This window comes from Lupinus angustifolius, unplaced genomic scaffold, assembly GCF_001865875.1.
Source record: "Lupinus angustifolius cultivar Tanjil unplaced genomic scaffold, LupAngTanjil_v1.0 Scaffold_313_17, whole genome shotgun sequence".
Lineage (NCBI taxonomy): Eukaryota > Viridiplantae > Streptophyta > Magnoliopsida > Fabales > Fabaceae > Lupinus > Lupinus angustifolius.
In genome coordinates, this window is record NW_017727670.1 from 1 (window position 1) to 21,664 (window position 21,664).

The following is a 21,664-nucleotide window of genomic DNA, read 5'->3' on the forward strand; positions in this document are numbered from 1 at the left end:
AGCTCTCTATATGTGTCCTTTTATAGGCAAGCAAAGTCTTGGTATCTTGGATTCCAAGCATTGGATGCTTGGAAACAAAACCATAAAAGTGACATAAAATGCCCTTAAAGAGAGCTATAAAATAGTCATAAAATTCTTTTAAGGCATAGTAATGAGAGGCATCTAACAAAAGCTATTATAAAATTCTAAACATTACTTCAAGTATGTATGAAAGTAATTTTAAAAATTTACAAGCTCATTCTTTTAAATTATAAAGTTCTTTTTTTTTTTACTAAATGGATTTAGTAGTTTATTGGCTAAGTCAAAGAATTACAAATTACCTAAAAAATATACACGTTCACATCGAAGAAGTGTGTCTTAACGATTAAAGTAACACTAAAGAGTGGTTGTTTAAAATCTTTCATATAAAAACCACTCTACAAATAAATGGAAGTACACATTTAGGAAAGCCGTAGCATAGTTGTATAATGTTTTTGTGCTTAATTTATTTAAAAATGACAAACTATTATGTCTCTCTCTATATGTATTTGTACTCGATTTGGGGATATCTTTTATTAATAAATATGTACTCGATTTTATTAAGTACAAGACATATTTTTGAAAAAAAGGAATCATTTGACATATTAGTCCTATTGAATAACATCTAATTTTAAAAAAAATCAACGAACCAATGTTTTAAGAATATAGGCATAAAAGGAAATATAATTGAAAATGATACCCAAATATATCAAGAGTAAATATATTTCAAGATGCACAATTAATTAGCATGTCCATGTTGGTGAATTGCTGCAACCGAACAAGAAAAATGTATGCAATAACAATGTATGAGTTTTATATATTATCACTATATTATTCATTATTAATATTTAGTTGACGTTGATTCTTCAAAAAAAATAATTCAAATAAATTATGGATGATATCAGTAAACATACAGACTCCACTGCCGTTGGTTTAATCTCAGTTTGTTTCGTTTAGGAATATAGTAAAAATTCCTTGAAGATTAAAATATACATAATGGTGTTTTCATTATTAAAACTTCCCATACTTTTTTTATAAATTCAAGGGGCTTTTATATTTGACCTTAGATCCCAAAAAAATATCAGGACCAGCGCTATATATATTGCATGCTTGGTTAATTATCAATGAATATTAGCTAATATTGTATTAGTGATAAAATGAAAGAGTAAGAATAATAAGGTTAGGAAATAGAGAATATCTGTATTTAACTAATTAATAACTAAATTAGTCCTTAATACTTACGTTTTGGCTAGAGTTCCTGTAGTTTATTTATTTAATTATGTTATTATATTTTTTATAACATCAAATGTTTTTTTTAATCTCAATTCTTAGGATCAAGAATAAGGAGTTAAAAAGCACTCATAAAACGTAGTAGAAATATAAGTTTATCTTCTCTTAAAATAATAAATATTTAATTTTATTACACAAAGATATTCTTTTAACCTCTAATCAATGTTTTAAAAACTGATTCGTGCAAGTTGGTTTAACCGGTCCTTATACTAGTATGGTACAATAATTATCAGTCATGTAATTATATAGGTTAAAATTAGTTAAAATCGATCATATCGGTCAGTTTTCAATTAAATCATATCGGTCATATCGACCAGATTTTATTTAAAAAATATTTTTTTTAATGAAAACATAAAAAAATATTGGTTTTTTATAGAGTTTTTAACATTAATATTAATTTATTATATATATATATATATATACATATATATATAATTTTAGCGGTATCCTAACTAATAGTTGAACCATTGTATCACTATAACAGTATCTTAACCAGTTTGATAACTGATACAATATTAATAACACTTCATCTCATCTTAGTAAGAAATTAAGAAAATCTAAGCTTTAAATAGATTCCTATAAACATATGTATGAGAGGATTTTATATTAAAGATTGTCTTAATAACACTTGTCGAAAAGTTTAAAAGTAGAAAAATGTATATCATAAGGCTTTAGATTTAAATATTATACTTTTGAATGCATATTTTCTATATTTGGATTCGGTTGACTCTTTAATATCACCCGAGTACTATTTTAAATAAATAAGTTTAAAGAGAAATAGTTTACTCTCATGAATGATCAGCATTACTCACATGCCCTGTACATTTATTTTTATACTAAAATGCGCTAGCTATACCTACTTGATGGTAACAAATTAGTTTTTCCTCAATTGCAAACAATGTCAGTGACAATGCTACGTGGTATCGAGGGTATGCAAATTCACACCCTAAAACTTTTTGGGAAAAAAATCTATATTATTTATAGAGAAAAATATATTTATTGAGAGTGTAAGAGTTCTATACATTGTTATTGCATTATCTATTAACCATATTTAATCATCATTTACTCTTACAATAAAAGTAATTCAAATAAATGATAGATCATCTAGTGACTATAAATATTTAAGCATTACACTCTTACTTAAAATTCTACAAGCCCAAAATTTACTATTTTGTAAATGACATGACATGCTTCGTAAAAAATAAATAATTATTATTATATTGAATTATTTTATAATATTATAGATATGCAACTCAAAGAACTTCATAATTGAATATCCAAAACAAATACTCAGTTGCTTCTTTCTATGTCTTGTTTGAGTCTAGCTGACTTATTTTCTAGTTTTGATATGACAAAACTGATTGGATTTGTAAAGTTTTATCCATAAGATTTTTTGTTCAACTGATTTTACGATGTTTGATAATCAACTTGAGACGTATATCATTGATACGCATGTGGAATTTGTTTCTTTGAAATGAATAAATAATTTTAAGATAAGTTGATTGGAGGTGAAAGACACATTGTTTCTCATTAATTTATCTTCTTTTGAAGTTAACAATACAATTTTAAAAAGAGTTTTTCCAGCTATGAAAATTGTAAAAGATAGAATGTGTAATCGAATAGGAAATGCATGAATGAATAACTATCTAGTGACTTATAATTGATTAGAAGTATACAACAACATTGACAACGAAATAAATATATTTCAACAATTTCAAAATGTGAAATCACATAGAGATTAGTTATATAATATATATTTTATTTGATTAAATATATTTAAATTTTATAATTTTGACATCAATATTTAATTTTTTTAATTGATAATATTTATTATTAATTTTAATATATGTTGCACACTCTGCCTCTAGATCCTAGAATAGTCACTAACAAGCCACTTATCGTAATGGTTGCAACATTGGCAGATAGATAGTCACTATTAAATATTAATCAACTTCACTTTATGGTTTGTACGTAATTTATGGTTTTTTTATCAGTTTGGTAACTTTGGTTAATAGAATCGTTCCATGGGTAAAAATGAAATGAAATGAATTGATAGTTATAGAAAGGCTTTTAATATTTGAAAGTCAGCTTTCAAAAATTACTTTAATAATTTTCCAAAAATCATAAAAAAATTTAGTAATTCCTTGGTCAAATTTTTCCTTTAATTTTTTACCATACTACATTAATTTAACATAACTAAAATACATATTAATCGTTTTCTCTCATTGACATTAACTTACATTAATTTTACATACATAATACTACAAGTTTTCACATCTAGATTGACCCGAAAGAGAAATAAAAAAGTAGTATAAAAAAATCAAAATTATAAAAAACGAAATTGTTTGGATCGTGTTTGTTTTTAGAAAACCAATTGGTTTGATTCGATTTACATAAAAATGTAGAATATTTCATTTTTGAATCTAATTAATTTTACATTTGATAGTGTAAAATATTCATTTATCATGTTTTATAATTGTTAAAAGTGTTATTACTTATTAATTGATATTTTTTTATTGTTAAAATTATGATGATGTGTTATCGGTGTTGTTGTTTTATGTTTTATTTTTCCTATTGTTTTTACTTTTGTTGTCATTATTATTTTTAGTTGAAATGAATATTGTTAATATTCAGTAATATTTGGAGTAAATTTATTGATTCTTATGTGAACTTGACATTTGGAAAGATGTACTGACTATTTTATTTTGAAATAAAAATATTTTTCATATGAACTTTACACTTTGGAAGTATAATAAACTTGTTATTTTTTATATTAAAAAATAGAACCTCAAATTAGGTCAAAATTAGATATAACTGTGGCTTAATTTCTTAATATATTAAACTAAATTGAATGGGATGTACATTATTTATGTTTTCAATCAGATGATTTTTTACCTATTAATCCAACCACTCCTATATATCACTAATTATATTTATTATACTACAATGATCATCTATCACAAGAAAATCTTGTCTCAATATACCAAGTTAATCAAATTTCATAAAATAATGTACAAATATTACTTTATGTTATTATAATTTTTATATTTAATCAAAAATAAGATTTTTTGATTTAATAAGAACACCAAATAAGACATCAAATGGGACATGTGATCTTCATCCTTTATTATAATGGAGCAAACAAGATCATGAATTAACAAGCATATACACATATTTAGTTGTAGTATAGGAAAAATAAATATGAAAATATGCAATTGAAAATTTTCTATTCATCTACGTTTTAATAACCTTAATAAATTATTATAAATTGACTAATAATTAAATAAAATAATTATAATAATATATTATATATTACTTTTAGTTATTAACCAAATTTTAATATGTTTTAAAACTAATCTTATATCATATAGGATATAAGCTTTCACATAGGAAAAATGATCCTCCTACTACACCCTCGAAAATAACATATGTTATAATAAGATAATTTATTTATTAATAATTAATTTATAAGTGATATATATCACTTTCTTTAAATATGGAAACTAATTAAATAATTTAGTATGAAGATATCACATTTTTATTCCGCATATCCTCATCTCCACAATTATAAATGAGTTTAAAATTTATGCACTGACAATATAAAAATTTGTACATTGTTGCACATCATTCATCATTAATTTACATTTTTTTGTTCGATAGTCAATAGTAATTAAGAAATTAATGGTGGATAATTCTATCATAATGTAAAAAATATTACACTATCAATATATACATATTAAACTGATAATAAATTAGTTTTTTTTTTCAGTACATATAATTTATAATTACTGGTAGACCGTACAGATAATTTATTGACTGTCTTTCAATGACCATCACAATTCACAATAAAGGTTGATAACACATTGGAACATTAGATGATGCTCTCATTTAGAACACATATTTCGTCCCAATATATATATTATTTGTGTATTATTTTATTTTTATTGATAAAAAATATAAAGTTAATATATATTAAATTTATGTACTATTTTTCTAATTAATAAAAAAAACAATACGTACTAAAGTAATATAAACTTTTGAACAATTTGTTGCTCCCATTTACATTATCAACTTAGGTGGAGAAGTAGTCACACCCGATGTGGATAAGGATTTCACCTGGCCACTACTACCTAGATATAGAACATATATGGATAAAAAGAATAAAATAATCTTTATATAAGGAGATAATTTATCTCTTTAAAGTTAGTCAATATTTAATATGTGTCTTATTTCTCTTATCTCTAGAGGTCTTCATTTTAAAATGTAATAACAAAATAAAAATAAAATACTTATTAAATATTATATAGATTTAAAAAGATAAATTATCTCATTGTATAGAAAGATATTTTATTTTCATCCATAAATGCCTTTCTACACACTTCCACACGTGCATCAAGTGCAAAATATGTTAATAAGGACATTAAATACAATAATGATAATTGCCTTATTAATATAACATCGTAAACCATTCTGATTTTGATTTTTAGCCAGAGTCGGAACGTTTTTAACCATGAAAACTTAAATTTAATCATATTAAACTTAATTAAGTCATAATAAAAACATTTCACATAAAATTATAAAAAACAATGCACTAGTCTTATATTTGGTTTTATCTACATCGCTGAAAACATGTTTAAGGGGTATCTATGTAATTGAATGAACATAATTTTTATATCTTTACTATACCCTTATTACTATATAAATATAAAATATATTTAGATTTAAGAAAATTAATAATTAAGATTGAATGTAATTAGTGTAACTTAGCTTGAGTGTAAACGGATCTCTCTTTATTATTCAACTGCACTTAGGAACTATTATATGATATAATTTCCACATTCCAATTTTTTTCCTATGATAACATTTAATAACTACAAGAAACTTGCACACGTTCTTTTATTTTTCTGTCAATGTATCACTACTATTTCATACGTTCTCAAACTTCTAATTTTTCTCTTTATCATCCCAACAAGAACAACTTTGACCTACATGTAAAAACATTCAATGATACATTTGTAAAAAATTTATGTATATACTTGATATCAAAAAAATAAGAATGTCGGTCGACAAGTACAAAATATCAGTCGACACACTGGTATATATTGATCCAATATAATTATATATAATTAGTGATTATATATAATTATGTATTTTATATAATAATTTTATATAATTATAATTATATATTACATAATTTGATTTGACTGAGTAATTTAATCATTTAAACTTAATAGAAGACCTATTCTAATTTAATGATTAACTTAAATTTAATAACACCCATCAAATGTATCTGATTTCCTCTCTTTAAATTTGAATTTTCTATTATCTGTATTTTTTATTATATTATCAGTCACATCTCATTTATCTCTTTATATTTTTCTTCCTTGTATCACCTATTCTTAAAAACGTGAGTTTGATATTTTCCTATTAAATAATCTGATGTTAATATTTGACTAATTTTTTGGAAATTTTGAAATTTTAATTTTTATTCTAAAGATAATGAAATTATAAATGTTCCATGCACAATATTTTATGAGTATAATAAATTTGTTCCGTTCACGCCTACTTTAATATTTCAATTCAGATTTTTTTTTAATGTGAACTACATAATCATGATTTAGTATGTCTTGGAGTCGGTCAACCATTTTCAATATTTAAATATTTTACATAATTAAATTACAAAAATAAATATTTTAGTAATTAAAATTAGGTTATAACTTAATTTCGCATTAAGATATTTACCATAACATAATAGTAAAGGATATTTAGCAATAATAGTTTGTTAAATGATCTGGATGGACCCAAACATCATATGACATAAGGTTAATATTATTATGGGAGCCGATTCAGTTACTAGAGTAAGTAGAAAAAATTATGAGAGTGAATTCCATTACTATAAGAGTAAATAGAAAAAACTTCTCCACATTATAGTGACTCATTCTTGATAAATCTAATAATTTGAATTAGTAAATATATCTAAATTATTTGTTATTATGTATATTTATATTATATTTATTGTCTACTATATAATATATTATCTTGTTATACACATTGTTGTTATATGTAATTCTATAAAAATATAACAAAATCGTGAGAGGAGACTGAGATGATAACATGAGAAATTCCACCAAATCAAAAAGAATGTATACATTGAGAATATGAGTTTTTATACGAGTTACTATATTATTATCATTTATTTTTAATCAATTTTAAATAAAAGTAATATAAATAAATGGTGGATGATGTATTATCTATGTATAAATATTTAGAACGTCAGTACATATTAGAGGTGAACACGATCTAGGTTGGGATGGATTAAGGCTTATCCTTACCCAACTCTAGACCTGAAGTTAACCAGATCTAAAATGTCAACTGAATCAGCATTTAAACCCGATCCTAGATCCGATTAAATATAATACACACCTATTAGATGAAGATTTCTCAATGTTATTTATTATTATGAAAATGTAATTTGACATATAAAATGATATATGTATATATATTATTAATTATGTATATATGATGAAAAAATTAGAGAACCAATGATACTTTTGATTAAAAAGTATCATTACTCTGTACATATTTGAGTAGAAACACATACAAACATATGAATGAGTTACCATGAGACTAGACAAGTCAGGTCATGTTTGGTCTATACTTTACTCTAAATATTGTATGAGTCTATTTTTTGAATCCAAACTCGGTCATAGACCTGATCAAACCCAACCTTATTTGAGATCGATCATGGTTAGGTCGTATTGACTGAGCGGGTATGGTCGAGTCATATTCACTCTGTTACATATATATTAAAATCAATCATAAATTAGAGAAAATAGCAGTGTTGTTGGAACCGGACCGGACCGGACGGTCCGACCGGTCTGACCGCTGACCGGACTTGAAAACGGCTCTGGTTTGCCGTCTTAACCGAATGAGAGTTGGACCGCTTTGAACCGGAAAAAATCCGGTCCGACCATGTTAAACCCGGTTAAACCGGATTAACCCGGGAAGTAAACCGGATGGCTCACTTAAAAATAAAAAAAAATGGGACAATGTTCTAATATTTTGTTTTACTACAGTCCAAAAAAAGATAAAGAGGTATTATTTCAATATAATGATACATAATTATTAATTATATAAAGTTTTACATTTATATATAACTATATATTTATAAATAAAAATTATTAATTATGTACGAAATCATCCGGTCAGACTGGACGGTTTAACCGTTTAAACTGGTTAAACCTAATACAGGACCTCTGCCGGTTTGACGTCCGGCTCGGGTTTCACAACACTGGAAAATAGTGAGACAGGTAGAGACTTAAATACCCCTAACAAGGGGTGTTGTTCCTGAAAGGAAAAAATAATTAAAAAAAGGTATGTTATTATTGTTGAATAAACACGGTCGTTGTCGTTTCTTGTATTGTCCACATGGTTGTTTCATTTTCCTTTCTTGAAACCATCAATATTACATAGTTAAATTATAATTAGCTTACAACAAGTTTAATCATATTACTTTTTACACAATGTACCAAAAAAATATCAATTTTTACACTACCATATTTTTTTTATAAAATATAAGTTATGTCAATCTATGCATTGGAATAATAATTATATTACATTGAAATCATTATCTTCAATTTGGAAAAATTAGATATATCATCAAATAGCTTTAACATTCATATATATTAGGTAAATCTTATTATATATAAATGAAATATTAAAAAAAATTAGATTTTTATCTAAAATTTAATATACAGAATTATATAATAGGAAATTTCAAACCAAAAGTTGATTTGATGACATATATTTCATATAAAAGTTATTAGCGGCTTTAGAATTAATGTAATTTAACTTGAAGTGTACATATATATCTTTTTTTTTTTTAATTTTACTTCATATTTCAAAATGTTGTGAATAGTTAAAATAAAATAAACTTAACAAAATCTAAATAAAAAAATAGGCCCATCACAATGCCTTGGAATAACACACAATTAGTTACATTATCATCATCACTTGTATTGGACTAGTTCTCTGTACTATAATATGTCACTGTAACGGCTCACTCTCTTCTACTATTTTTTTTCAATTCTCCAAGATTTTTGTTTTTTCTACACTCCTTATTTTCCTCCTCCTTCCTCTCTTGTTGGATTTTCTTGTTCATTGACTTAGTCTACGGGAATGGATAACCAACAAGAACAAGGAAGAGCTCACATTCCAGGTGAGTTTAATTTTATACTTTTCCAATTCCATTTTAAAGGGTCTCAGCTACTTTTTGTGTTTTTTTTGTTGCTTTTATTATGAAAAGTTTATGACTTTGTGGTTTTTTGTTTATTGGGTGTTGTTTGGTTCTGGAATTTGAGTTTTCCAAGGGAATGTTTTTATGTTGTGTTTTTTTGTTGTTGAAGGGCACGAGAGTCATGTGTGTAGCAAATGTGGATGGTCTTATCCGAATCCACATCCAAGTGCTAAACAAAGGCGTTCTCACAGGAAGATCTGTGGAAGCATTGGTGGTTCTTATGATAATATTGTTTTTGATGATGATAGTAAAAAATCAGGTACACTAATTTCCTTCTTAGTTCTTATTGTGACTGTTGTCATGTGCAATATTCAACATTCACTTAGAAAAATACTAAGAAGTGATGTGATTAGAGTTTGTACCATAATCACATAATTCTAATACGTCCATGTTGCTAAAGAGGAAATCTGTGTTGTTGTTGCTGGAAAAATGCTTCATTGTTACCCAGAGAAAATGAGGAGCATCCAATGTCCAACAAGTTGTGCCGGTACATGTCAGCATGTGATTAGTTAAAAAAAATATATTTAAATTAATAAAATAATAATTAATTATTTACCTGATCCATTGCAAATACAGTTGATGGTACATGTGTTACAGTGGGACAACATATGTGCTGAAATTGTGTTGCTGGTGGCCTTGCAAGCCAACGAGGAACAACAAAATCAACTTCACTAGCTTATCTCAAATTGGTCCATTTATTAAGTTTTCGTGACCAGAATGATCCATCTAACCTTAACCAAATTATTAAATCTATTAGATCATAAATGTCCCAAATCAAATATGGTATTATATAAAAGAAAATTAAAATTAAAATATTTCAAAATATATTATGAATTATGAATTATTTATAATTAATAGTTAATAGTAGTAATGTAACTGTATTAGACGAACCAACTACGTATACCTCTGACTTATCGAAACAACTAAGGTTTGTTTGCTCGAGAACCACTTATTATGTGACTATGGTTTGTACTACTTTCCAAAACAACTAGTCTGATTTCAGCGGTTTGTTTGCTAATGTGTTGATATTTGTTAGGTGTGCTAGTTTCAGCTCCAAACAACTTGGATGCAGACAAAACTGAGAAAGGTAATGATGGAATAGGAGAAGGATTAGTTAGAAGTAGATCAGAAGATGGTGTGTTTTCAGGTCCAGTTGCAGACTCAGAAAATGGACTAAGTCCAGGAATTAAGGAACCTTTGAAACAAGATAGTTTGGACTCAGGTACTACTACTGTGGATCAAATCAGCATAAAAGCTCATGAAGTTTCAGGGTCTCCCATGAATAGTGATTTTGTTAATGGTAAGAAGAGAGGTTTTTGGTCACATTTTTTTATTATATTGCTATGATTTTACTTTATTTACTGAGTACACACTTGCCTGAAAATTTGAAATTTAGAGAAATTATGTTTAGGCATGAATTTGTTTGGATATCAAGCTTGATGATTGCAGAATTTATGTAAAGAAGTTTACTTGCATTCTACATGCATGTGAATTGGATTTCAGAGTCTGCATCCATTCATGACTCCTTCCTTAATGATGAGCTGACCAATATAGAAGGACTATAAAAGGGCATGGATGCAAGTAAATGTGCACAATTCTTCTTGCCTTACTTTAACGAATTAAAGCTCATTTATTAATAAGAGTTATTTGAGCCTTTAAAACTTTTCATTCATTTTGTAATCTTGTTGCAAATTTAATGACTTAGTGCTTGAGGGAAAGTGTGATCCAACAAGAGAATATAAATTTCAATGGAATGTATAAGCTACTAAACTCGGTCAATTATTATGGTTGATTCAGCTACATCCCTTTTCTTTTCAAAGATAATTGAATGTTTTCTGCCAATAAATTGACAGAACAAGAAGTTGGATAGGAATGGTTGCTCCAATTCAGATTTCTGAAAAGTTACTAAGCTCATGATGATTTAAGATTGTGGATTGTCTGTTTCCGTATAGTTGTATGAACATTGTGAATTCATATTGGGTAATGAATTATTAAACTACCATGTGTTTAATATTAAACAACTATTCAAAAACTATTTGTAGCTGATATAAAGTTTCGGCTGAAGTTTTTTATTTTCACTGCAAGTGTTTTTTATTTTGTCTTCTTTTTTCCCCTGTGTTTCCTTTTCTGTGTCACTAGGTTTTCTTATGAATGTTTCAGGTGATTGCAGTAGTTGAGCCCTTCACCTTGAGGATAACCTTTTAACTATTGTAGTAACAATACATTTAAAGTAAAAATAAAAAAATATTGCCTTGGAGTTCTGGTATGTTGTTTAATTTTTGTTGAATGGGATAATTTCTGAATAAACACAAGCAAGGGCCTGTGAATGTCTCGGTCCAGAATAACTTTATGTACCTTTTTGTAATGATAGAAAATTCATATCATCCATCTTCACATTTATATATATCTATGCATTTAATTTCTCTAACTTTCCTACCTTTTTGTTGTTATACACTGTACGTTAAAATTGAATCAAGAACAGGAAAGTTTTCAGTTAATTTTTTGAATGATATTGGGACAAATATTGGGATAATGGTATGGTAGCTTATGAATGCACACATATGAGTACACTTAACACAAGGAGTATTTTGTTATGTAATATCTCTCCCAGTCCAAGATTTGTTTATTCTTAGTGGCTTTATCATGCCTGACAATTTGTTTCACAACTGCAGATGGAAGTCAGTTAATTGTCAAGTCAAGCGATGGCTTCCAAGTTGGAAATGCATTGGATTCGGAAGGTCAACTGTCAGCCTCTATTGTGGATCCGTCACGAAGTTTGATTGCAGATTTGAGGATTGAAGAGTTGACTTTTGTGCATAGTAATGGTTCCTTTGATTTGTCAAATAACTCACGTCCCAGCAAAGCTGAAGCCTTATCAGATGTATCCCCAGAAAATAAGATCTATACTGGTGAAAATGCGATAGAATGCAGTTTGATATCTGTTGCAAAGGAGACTAATTTGATAGCAAAGGATGTGATTAAATCAGATGTAGTCGTGGTTGAAAATGTGGACTCATCTGATATCATTGTGGATGAAACATGTGAAGGAGTGTCTAACATAAAAGGTAGTGGTACGATTTCTTTGGATCACAAAGTGGCTGACGAAGCTGTTAATCTGGTGGAAAAGAAAAGTGCTGAGTTCCTTTCTTTGCGGGCCCAAGATGTTATTCCTCTTGAGTTAAACTCTGCCGAAATCACAAATGCCTCGACAAATGGTTTTCAGGTAGAGGCCGCACATGTGAAACAGTTTTCCACTTCTAGTGATGTCAACATTTTACGAGAAAAAGAAGTAAATGGTAATGTGGATACACCTCCTACACCTGATGATAGCCCTGAGGTAGCACATCCTCAAAGTGATTATAAAGGTCTCAAAGATCCGGATGGAGTGGTATCCCAAAATCCATTAAGCCTTCATTCATATGAATCACTGAAACATGAAGATGCCCCGAATAGTGTTACCAAGGAAAATACTTTTGTTTTTAACCCAATCCAGTTGACTGAAAAAAGTGCCATCCTCTCTCCAGAAGTGCATGTTGTGAGTAGTACTAGTAGCGTGAAGGAGCCTGTAAAGTTTGACAATATAGAAACAAAGTCTGAAGAAAACACTGAAGTTTCTCCAGTCAAGCTAAAAATTGAAAGTTTTGATAGATTGGAGGAAATTGGTGGTATGAAAGCTATTGGAACTGAAAAAAATGAGAGTCATGTCATTCCCTTTTTTGAAGAACAGAGAACTGTTGATAGTTGTAAAGATTCTCAACAGATTAGTTTACCCGAGGCTAGTTTAGTGGCCTCGTCAATTGAGAATCCAAGGGATGCATCATTTGCTTCTGCAACCAGTGAAACAATTGGTGTAATTAGCATATATCATGAGAAAAACAGAACTGAAATAAATGATATAGTTGTAGATTGCAACAATGTAAGAGCTAATGTGGAAAATGATATTGGAACTAAAACAAAAGATCTCCAACCTAGTGACCTCCTGCAATTGGATGGCAAACAATCAAGGAACTTAGTTAAGAGTGATGATGTTGGTGAAATGGGTAAAATTGAAAAATGTGATATTACTGAAACCCCAGTTATTTCCAAGGCCGTAGTTGATGGAGCTACAAAAAAGGCAAAAGCTCTAGATTGCACAAATGGAGGTCCAATATTAGTTACCCGGGAAGACATAAAAGAAGATGACTCATATCATGCACAAGATGCAGAACGGCCAGTAAAGGGTGCAGAAAACGTTGCTAGGAAGTCTACATCGCCTTTAAATACGGAGCCTTCTGCTCAACATGTTTCTGCTGTTGAAGATAATAGAGAGGGAGGCCCTGGTGGGGAAGCGTCTGGAATCACTGCTGTGCCTGTACAAGACAGAAAAGATGAAATTAGTAGCCATGTCAAAGTGCATGAAGAATATAGCAGATCTATTGATCCTTCTGGTGACTCAAATCAGACACATGATGCAGAACTGTTGGTGAAGGCTGTAGAAAACCTTGCTGTGAAGTATACATCACTTTCTTTAAATTCTGAGCCTTCTTCTCAGCATGATTCTGCTGCTGAAGATAATAAAGATGGGGAGCAAGGCGAAAAAGTGTCTGGAATTACTAATGTGCCTGTTCAAGATCGAAGCGTTAATAATTTGGTCAAACATAGTTCATCTGGATTTGATGCTTCAATTGACTCCAGTAGCCAGTGTGACAGTTTGGAAGGCAACCAGGGCTCTGTGTCAGGTATATTTACACTGTTGTTTGTAATGGAAAATATTTTCAGTTTTTTCACTTTATTCAAACATTATCTGTTCGGGATATTGCATTATGATAGGCTGGTCAATGCATTATTGCATTATGATAGGCTGGTCAATGCCAGCTAATGTGGTTGGACCATGTGAAAGAAAAGTTTTCTATAGACCAAACTGCTATAATGAAAAATTGTTCCTTTTTTCACACCTTTCTTCTTCTTGCTATGTTATCAATTAGAGATTCGTGATTCAGACACATTAACCATGTCCCAAACTGCTTTTTCATTTCCATAATCTACCTTCTCAGCTATAAGCCTATTTGGAATTGGATCCCAGATGTTAAGTGTATTATTCATGAAAATCTTTCTTTTACATCAAATGTCGGAGGCTGTAGTTCATACTATTGGGTGAATTGGTACGTGTTACTGAAAATTGTATTCCTATTCCATGGCTGATAAGAATGGGTTAGATCTTTTATGTATACACTCCTAAGCACCAAAGAGACACATACATGCACATTTATACATTAATATAGACTCATGCTAGCTACTAGTACTATACCTGTGTGCATCTCTGAATGTTGCTTAGTGAAAATTTTGAATTAAATTTAGTCATTGTTCATGGCTTTTGTATACTTGCAAAGATACATGCCCATATCTTTTGTATAGCAGACAATAATTTTATGGGTATTGGCTCAACAACACAAATCCAAAATTCGTCGATTTCCCCAAATGTGTGTTGTTTGCAGCCTCACCCACTTCTCATTTTCTCTCATGATCTCTATGTTTTTTCTTTTTTATTTAGCTGACAGCTAGATTCGTACAATTCATGTCGTACCATCTAGCATCACTCATATTTTACATGTTTTCCATCCATATTCAATACCTATTGGTTTGGTGTGACCCCATTGAGCGAAAATGTATTTGATTTACCTGTTCAATATTCGTTAAACAGTTATCTCATTGAAATCCGATGCTCCAGCTGTTATCGATAATGAAACTTTACCATTAACTGGTTCGCTGGCATCAACAGAGGCAGGGAAATCCAATGTGAATAAGCCCGAAGAATCATTTCACAAACAGCAGACTGGGATACCAGAAATGTCTAAATCACCATCTTTCATGACACTGGTTGAACCTGTACACGTGTTTAACCCTAAAGCTGCTGCCTGTGAAGTCGAGAAAGGATCAAACCCACAACAGTCGGATTCCACTTCACAGACTGGTTCCATTTTAACACAGGTTATTAATAAGTCTCCAGGGAGAAAGAAAAATGAAGAAATAATAGCAAAGGTAACAAACCCGGGCACCCGTAAGGTGCGTACACCTCTAAAGAGCCTCTTGGATGAGGCTACCGATAGCGACAAGGCAAAGTCTTCAACATTTGGAGTACATGCATCGAATCAGGAAAATGGTAAATTTCCAGAACATAGTAGTTCCAAGTTGAAGACTGTGAACTCCATTCTAGGCACAGAATCGCCTGCAGCTCAAGCCGTGAAAGGAGAAACCACAAAAGAGTGGAACTCACCGGCAAGATATCCTGCAGGCACCAAGGAAGAAAAAGGGAAACTCACCAGCAGATCATTCTGGATACAACTGGTATGTTGCTCATCAGAGGATCGTCAGCCTTCGAGAAGATAAAACATTCCTAGGTTGTGGTAACATGCCACTCACTCCTCTCCATTTTGATTCTATTGTCTGGTTTTTTAGTTTGTCTGTAATAGATTTTTGGTACATATTTTCATCATGTGTCTTTGTTAATCTTCCTGGCCTCCTAGAAGTCTGGTTGAATACTACATTGTTGCTTAACTTGTCATTTTTATTGTATGGACCTATATCTCTTGAAAGTTTTGTTCAAAGGGTATGTGGCTCTTATTTCAGATAATGTTGTCTCATTAACCATTATGTCATCTATAAGATATAGCATGTGTGACACAGGATTCTGATTGAAAAACAAATCTGAAGTCATTTACTCAATTACAAATTGTCTTGAAAAGTAGTAGCAGTAGTAATTATATTAATGTTATGGATTTGTATGGAAAATTGTTGGGAAATTATATGTGACAGTGACACCCTCTTTTTTTTTGTACCTGGTGCTTTTGTAAAATCATATATTTTATATAAATTTAATAAAAATTACAAAAGTTTTTACCACCTCTGATTCTGTATCCTTCATTATCACAAACGTTTTCTTGTGCACTTATTATTCTTAGAAGCATCTTTACAAGTTACAACCATGGACCTCATACTCAGTCAATGCAGAACATGTTTTCCGCACTTGCTGAAAATGATTCAAACTTAATATTTGAAACATAATTCAATTAAAAGTTCACCAAAACATCATATTTGAAACATGACATAATACACAATCCCAACACATAAACAATATAGCTAATGTTATTATATGCAAACATGAACAAAGTTATTTGACATTATTTTAAGAGAAAAAGATGTATGCATTGATAATATAAGAATTTTTTACATTGTCACTTTATTCATATTTATATTTATTCATCATTGACTATTGAATAATAAAATTAATATAAAATAAATGATAAATAATATACTAATTATGAATAAATTTTTACTCTTATATATATAAAAATGAATCATTCCCTTTTACATACACAATGTTCTCCCAACAGCTCCTCTATATAACAGCGGGTGCACATCCAATATTTCATCTCACATAAACTCTTTATGAGAACAATTAAATATGTATGTAAAGTTATTGGAAAGCTTTTTACACTTGCAATATATCATCTACTATTAACTTATATTACTTTTGTTTGAGAGATAATAATAATAATCATATGAATGGTTGATAATATATCAACAATATAAAAAACAGTTATATTGTAGCAGTGTAAAAAACAGTTACATTGTCAGTGTATATATATTTAATTTCTGGAAGCATAAATGGACCTTAACATTTATGTAAAGTTTTGAACATGATCACTATACTATATATTTATGTGTATTATTTTTATTTTTATTTTTATCCATAAGATAATAATTATTAACAGGTGAATGAATGGTGCCTATAACATATTACACTTTTGTTCAGAAAAAATCTAAATATACAACATTTTTATTCAAAACTCCTTTCAGAGAGCTAGGCCCGGACCGTTTGCATATCTCTCCCTTCTAAGACTCAGTGTGACCGCACTCTTCTGTGGTTCTGCAATTTCGTTCACTCTAGCCCCTCATTCGAAAACACCAACAGGTATTTATTCACATTTTCTGCCATAAATCTTATTTCTTTTGTTTTTTCCTTCTCATTCTATGATTTATTCTTTCCATCTTACAGTCAATGAAATTATTTTTCTATTACCTCATTTATTAGGTTCACAAGTAAAGCTTATGAAATAATTTTAAAGGATATTATAGGAAGATCTTAAACTTTAGTGTGATAAGTGATTATTGAATAAGTAGTTAACTGAAATATTTACCCAAACACACCCTAAACGTGCATTTGGTACAAATTGTGTTGTTAAATTATGTCTGTGTGAATTAAAAAAAAACTAAGATTATAAACTGAGTAAATAATACAATCCATCAAAATGAAAAGGTGAAAAATTGCTTATTTTTCTTGGTTTATAAAAAAATATTGTATGCAAACAAGCTTAGTTTATAAAAGAAGGTTATCAATAAATACTGGTTCCAAGGAGAAAAACCGTTAAGCTTTTGGTCAATCTGATTCTGTTGCTTGGAGTTTCTAAGTAGCTGTTACTAGATTTGTTTTTTTCATATTCTGATTTGTCCTGTTAGTTCATCTTCATATTAATTTTTTGTTTTCTTGAATGTTTCATAGGAGTCCATGACAGGTCAAAATAGTGAAACAATTTCTTCATGCTTGGAGTTCTAAACAGCTTTATAGATTTAACCATCGCTTAGTTTTCTGAAGATACATGTGTTACAACTTACAAGTTAGGTTCTTCGATAGACTTTTACGAAATGAGTCCCTTTAAAATAACATAAAACAGCACCATGTTGTATCACATTAACTTTCTGGAATTCGCCAACAAAGTCGTCGTTAGAAGGACTACTGTTGGTAACGTTTTAAAACTTTCAGGATTTATTTGAAGACAAAATTCTTTGACGGACCTATCTTGTGTGACATTTATGTTTGGAGGACCTAAGTGATGGTTAACTCTAGCTTTATATTAATTTTTGTTTCATATTCTGATCTGTCGTGTTAGTTCATCTTCATATTGACGCTTTATTGGTGTCTGATAGGAGATCATGACACATCAAAATCTCCGGCACGAGTATGGAACTGAGCATGATAGTGTTCTCTAATGGCTCTGCTTTTGGGCAGCTTTACTGGTAATTCATAAAACAATTGTCGGCAACAAATTCATATCAGACAACCTAGAAGACTATTTTTTTAGTGTGGGTACTATTGATGCTAGAGTTTGTTTAAAAGTGATCATTCTAGTTGAGATAGATGATGCAACCCCGAAAATTACACGCTGCTTTTTTGTATTCTATTGTGAATCACTTGTCTTCTAACTCTGCCAGACCCTTTTGCTCGCTATTTTCCACTGTTTCTTTACCAACCCCAGACTCAAAAGATAGAACTTTCCTAATCAATTACCTAAATGCCAATTTTAAATTCTCAAATTCTCGGTCTATTTATATCTCTAAACATATTTCAGCGTCCAACTTCCCTCAGAAGCCCTTGTCTGTGCTTAAATTTTTTAAACAAATTGGATTTTCTGAAGCACAGGTTCAGTCTATGATTCATCGCACACCCCAAGTATTGTTTTCAAATGTTGATAAAACGCTGAGGCCAAAAATCAAGTTCTTTCAACTGCTGGGTTTGGAGGGTTCTGAGTTATGTTGGTTTATTTCCATGCATTCGACAATTTTGACTTGTAGTTTGAAGAAATCATTGGCCCCGTCTGTAGAAGCTATGAGGAAGATTGTCTGCAATGAGAAAGATTTGATTCGTGTTTTGCATAAATATGGTCGAATACTCCTAAGTTACAAAAGACTTGTGGGCAATATTGCCTACTTAGAGAGTTGTGGGATTGTTGGGTCCCAGCTTACAATGCTATTTAAACAACTGCCGAGGCTTTTCACAATATCAGAGTATTCTGTTAGAAGTTATGTTTTACGTGCTTTGGACATGGGTTTCCATGAAAATTCAAAAATGTTGGTCCATGCACTCTATACAATCAGTTGTTTGAGCTATAAAACATTTAGTAGAAAGCTAGAGTTAATTCAGTGTTTTGGGTTTTCTAAAAATGAGAGCCTGCAAATGTTCAAAAGATTTCCACCTTTGCTTAGAGCATCTGAGAAGAAATTAAAAGTTGGCATTGAATTCTTCTTGCATACAGTGATGTTGCCAAAGCCACTCTTGGTTCTTCGGCCTGTGGTTTTAATGTATAGCTTTGAGGGTCGGGTATGCCCTCGATATAGAGTTTGGCTGCTCTTAAAATAAAAAAATCTATGTAAGAAGGACCAGATTTTTGTTAATGTGATGTCATTAACAGAGGCGGTGTTCATGGAGAAGTATATATCACGGTTTGGAGAAAATTCAGAGGAACTTTTGGTAGCTTACAAGGGTCAATATCTGGAAGCATAGTTATGTATTCAAGTTTTGTTTTTCAATCTTCTTGACTAGCAGCCTAGGCAATTTGGGATTCCACCTTTGTTGGTGCTTATGGGTTACCCCATTGAGGCCTAAACTATCCAATTGCATTGAGACATAGATTTTGGTGGTAACTGACAATAGATCCTTCCTCCCAAGCTTTATTCTAATTTATCAATTTGTTCTATGATTATAATTCAGCAATGCAATTTGCCATTATCAAAGATCAGAATGTCAAAATGGTGCAAATGTCTCATTAATATTTGAGCAACTGTTTACTTATTTGAGCAACAAATACACATAAGGTGCACTTTAAGTTGTTGTATTTACCTACCTACATCACCATTTCCCTATTGCCTTTTTTCATAAAAGCTAAGAGCATTGTATTTTGTCTCTGTACTCAGAATGCTATTATCTGTTTGCTACAAACCATTTCTGGTTTGTGAATCATTCACCCACTTAAACTCTGGTTGCATTTTTGAATCGAAGTTTTTTGTCCTTTGACTCTGGTATGTGTAAAGCTTTGGACATTGTGTCCATGAAAATGTGTGGTTTCAATTCATTGGTATATTGAAAGCTACTATAAATCAATGAATTTTATTTTGTACTATTCTAAATGACATTTTCTGAGACATAAAATAAGACTAAATATTTTACATGACCAAAACGTTTTTGAATGCATGTTCAACCATTTTGAATGAAACGCAAGTAGATTTCACATAGCAGGAATTCATAAGATGAAGTTAACCAAACTTGAAACATAAAATGAACTTATAAAAATCAGTTATCTCTAATCTTATATACTTTTTTGTTAACATGAGAAGAAATCAAGTAAAAACAAAATCCTTCACCTCTAGGATTGACCTCATTTGGTAAAGAATTAGAGTTTCAATGTAAATTGTAGTTATTACTATGTCAACATTGTTGGATATTCCTTATTATTGGTGAAATATCAATCCTAGGATCTTGAATTTCATGATTCTCACGCACATATGAATCAAAGGATGCAGTGTCATACCTGAATCCATGATGTGCTCCTTTGATCTACGTTTCTGAAAGAGGTTTTGTGGTATGCTGACCTTCCTCAACCAAATCTCTGTTCCTCTTGGGACTTGCACTTTCACTCTAATGGGGATAGGAGAAAACTGAATTTGATTTGGTGTATTGAGGACCATAACCTTCCTTATGTGTTAACTTATAGGGTTCTCATTATCCCCTATGGGTTAACCTGATGGGTATCCATTCAACCCATATCCGTTATAACCTTTTAGAAATCGGGTGTCACTAATTAGATCACTTATAATGTAACCCCGAAAATAAATAGCTAATATTATTGTATCAAATATATGATGCTCACCTTAATTAGAAATTTATAATTTCTAACAATCTCCCACTTGAGCTTCATATCTTCATGATACAATTATATCACAGGTTCTTTAGGCGCGCATCCGTATGCTATTTACGTTTAGACTTCTCCTTAATACAATCTGGTCCATCTCATAAATTAACTATGGAACCACCGCGACTTTTATCACATTTAAGTGTGACTCGACCACGATGATCACCATATTAATATACTCAATGACATAAATCAGATATGGATGATTGACATAAAAATTTCATGCAATGTGATCTCAAACATGTCTATTTCCAACTGGTCATTCTTTATTCTTTAGTGAGATCAATCCAAAGTCTTTAATTGCAACACAATTGTTACAATGTACAATTTCAAAATA

General features: G+C 30.0%; 2 protein-coding genes across 2 annotated transcripts; both read left to right on the plus strand.

Moving 5' to 3' along the window:
• The first annotated feature begins 9,323 nt into the window (after nt 1–9,323).
• LOC109340980 lies at nt 9,324–16,209 on the plus strand. The gene is made up of 5 exons (XM_019578760.1): nt 9,324–9,526; nt 9,714–9,863; nt 10,641–10,904; nt 12,277–14,322; nt 15,285–16,209. The coding sequence occupies exons 1-5, from the start codon at nt 9,487–9,489 to the stop codon at nt 15,968–15,970; spliced, it is 3,186 nt and encodes a 1,061-aa protein (XP_019434305.1). The 5' UTR covers nt 9,324–9,486; the 3' UTR covers nt 15,971–16,209.
• A 1,248-nt stretch (nt 16,210–17,457) lies between these two features.
• LOC109340979 lies at nt 17,458–20,069 on the plus strand. The gene is made up of 2 exons (XM_019578758.1): nt 17,458–17,555; nt 18,569–20,069. The coding sequence occupies exon 2, from the start codon at nt 18,780–18,782 to the stop codon at nt 19,776–19,778; it is 999 nt and encodes a 332-aa protein (XP_019434303.1). The 5' UTR covers nt 17,458–17,555; nt 18,569–18,779; the 3' UTR covers nt 19,779–20,069.
• Nucleotides 20,070–21,664: the final 1,595 nt, after the last annotated feature.

Coding starts and splice junctions, on each gene's coding strand:
- LOC109340980 (XM_019578760.1), top strand. CDS start 9,487: ATGGATAACCAACAAGAACAAGGAAGAGCTCACATTCCAG. Junction 10,905..12,276: donor GAATAGTGATTTTGTTAATG/GTAAGAAGAGAG, acceptor TCACAACTGCAG/ATGGAAGTCAGTTAATTGTC. Junction 14,323..15,284: donor CAACCAGGGCTCTGTGTCAG/GTATATTTACAC, acceptor TTCGTTAAACAG/TTATCTCATTGAAATCCGAT.
- LOC109340979 (XM_019578758.1), top strand. CDS start 18,780: ATGATGCAACCCCGAAAATTACACGCTGCTTTTTTGTATTCTATTGTG.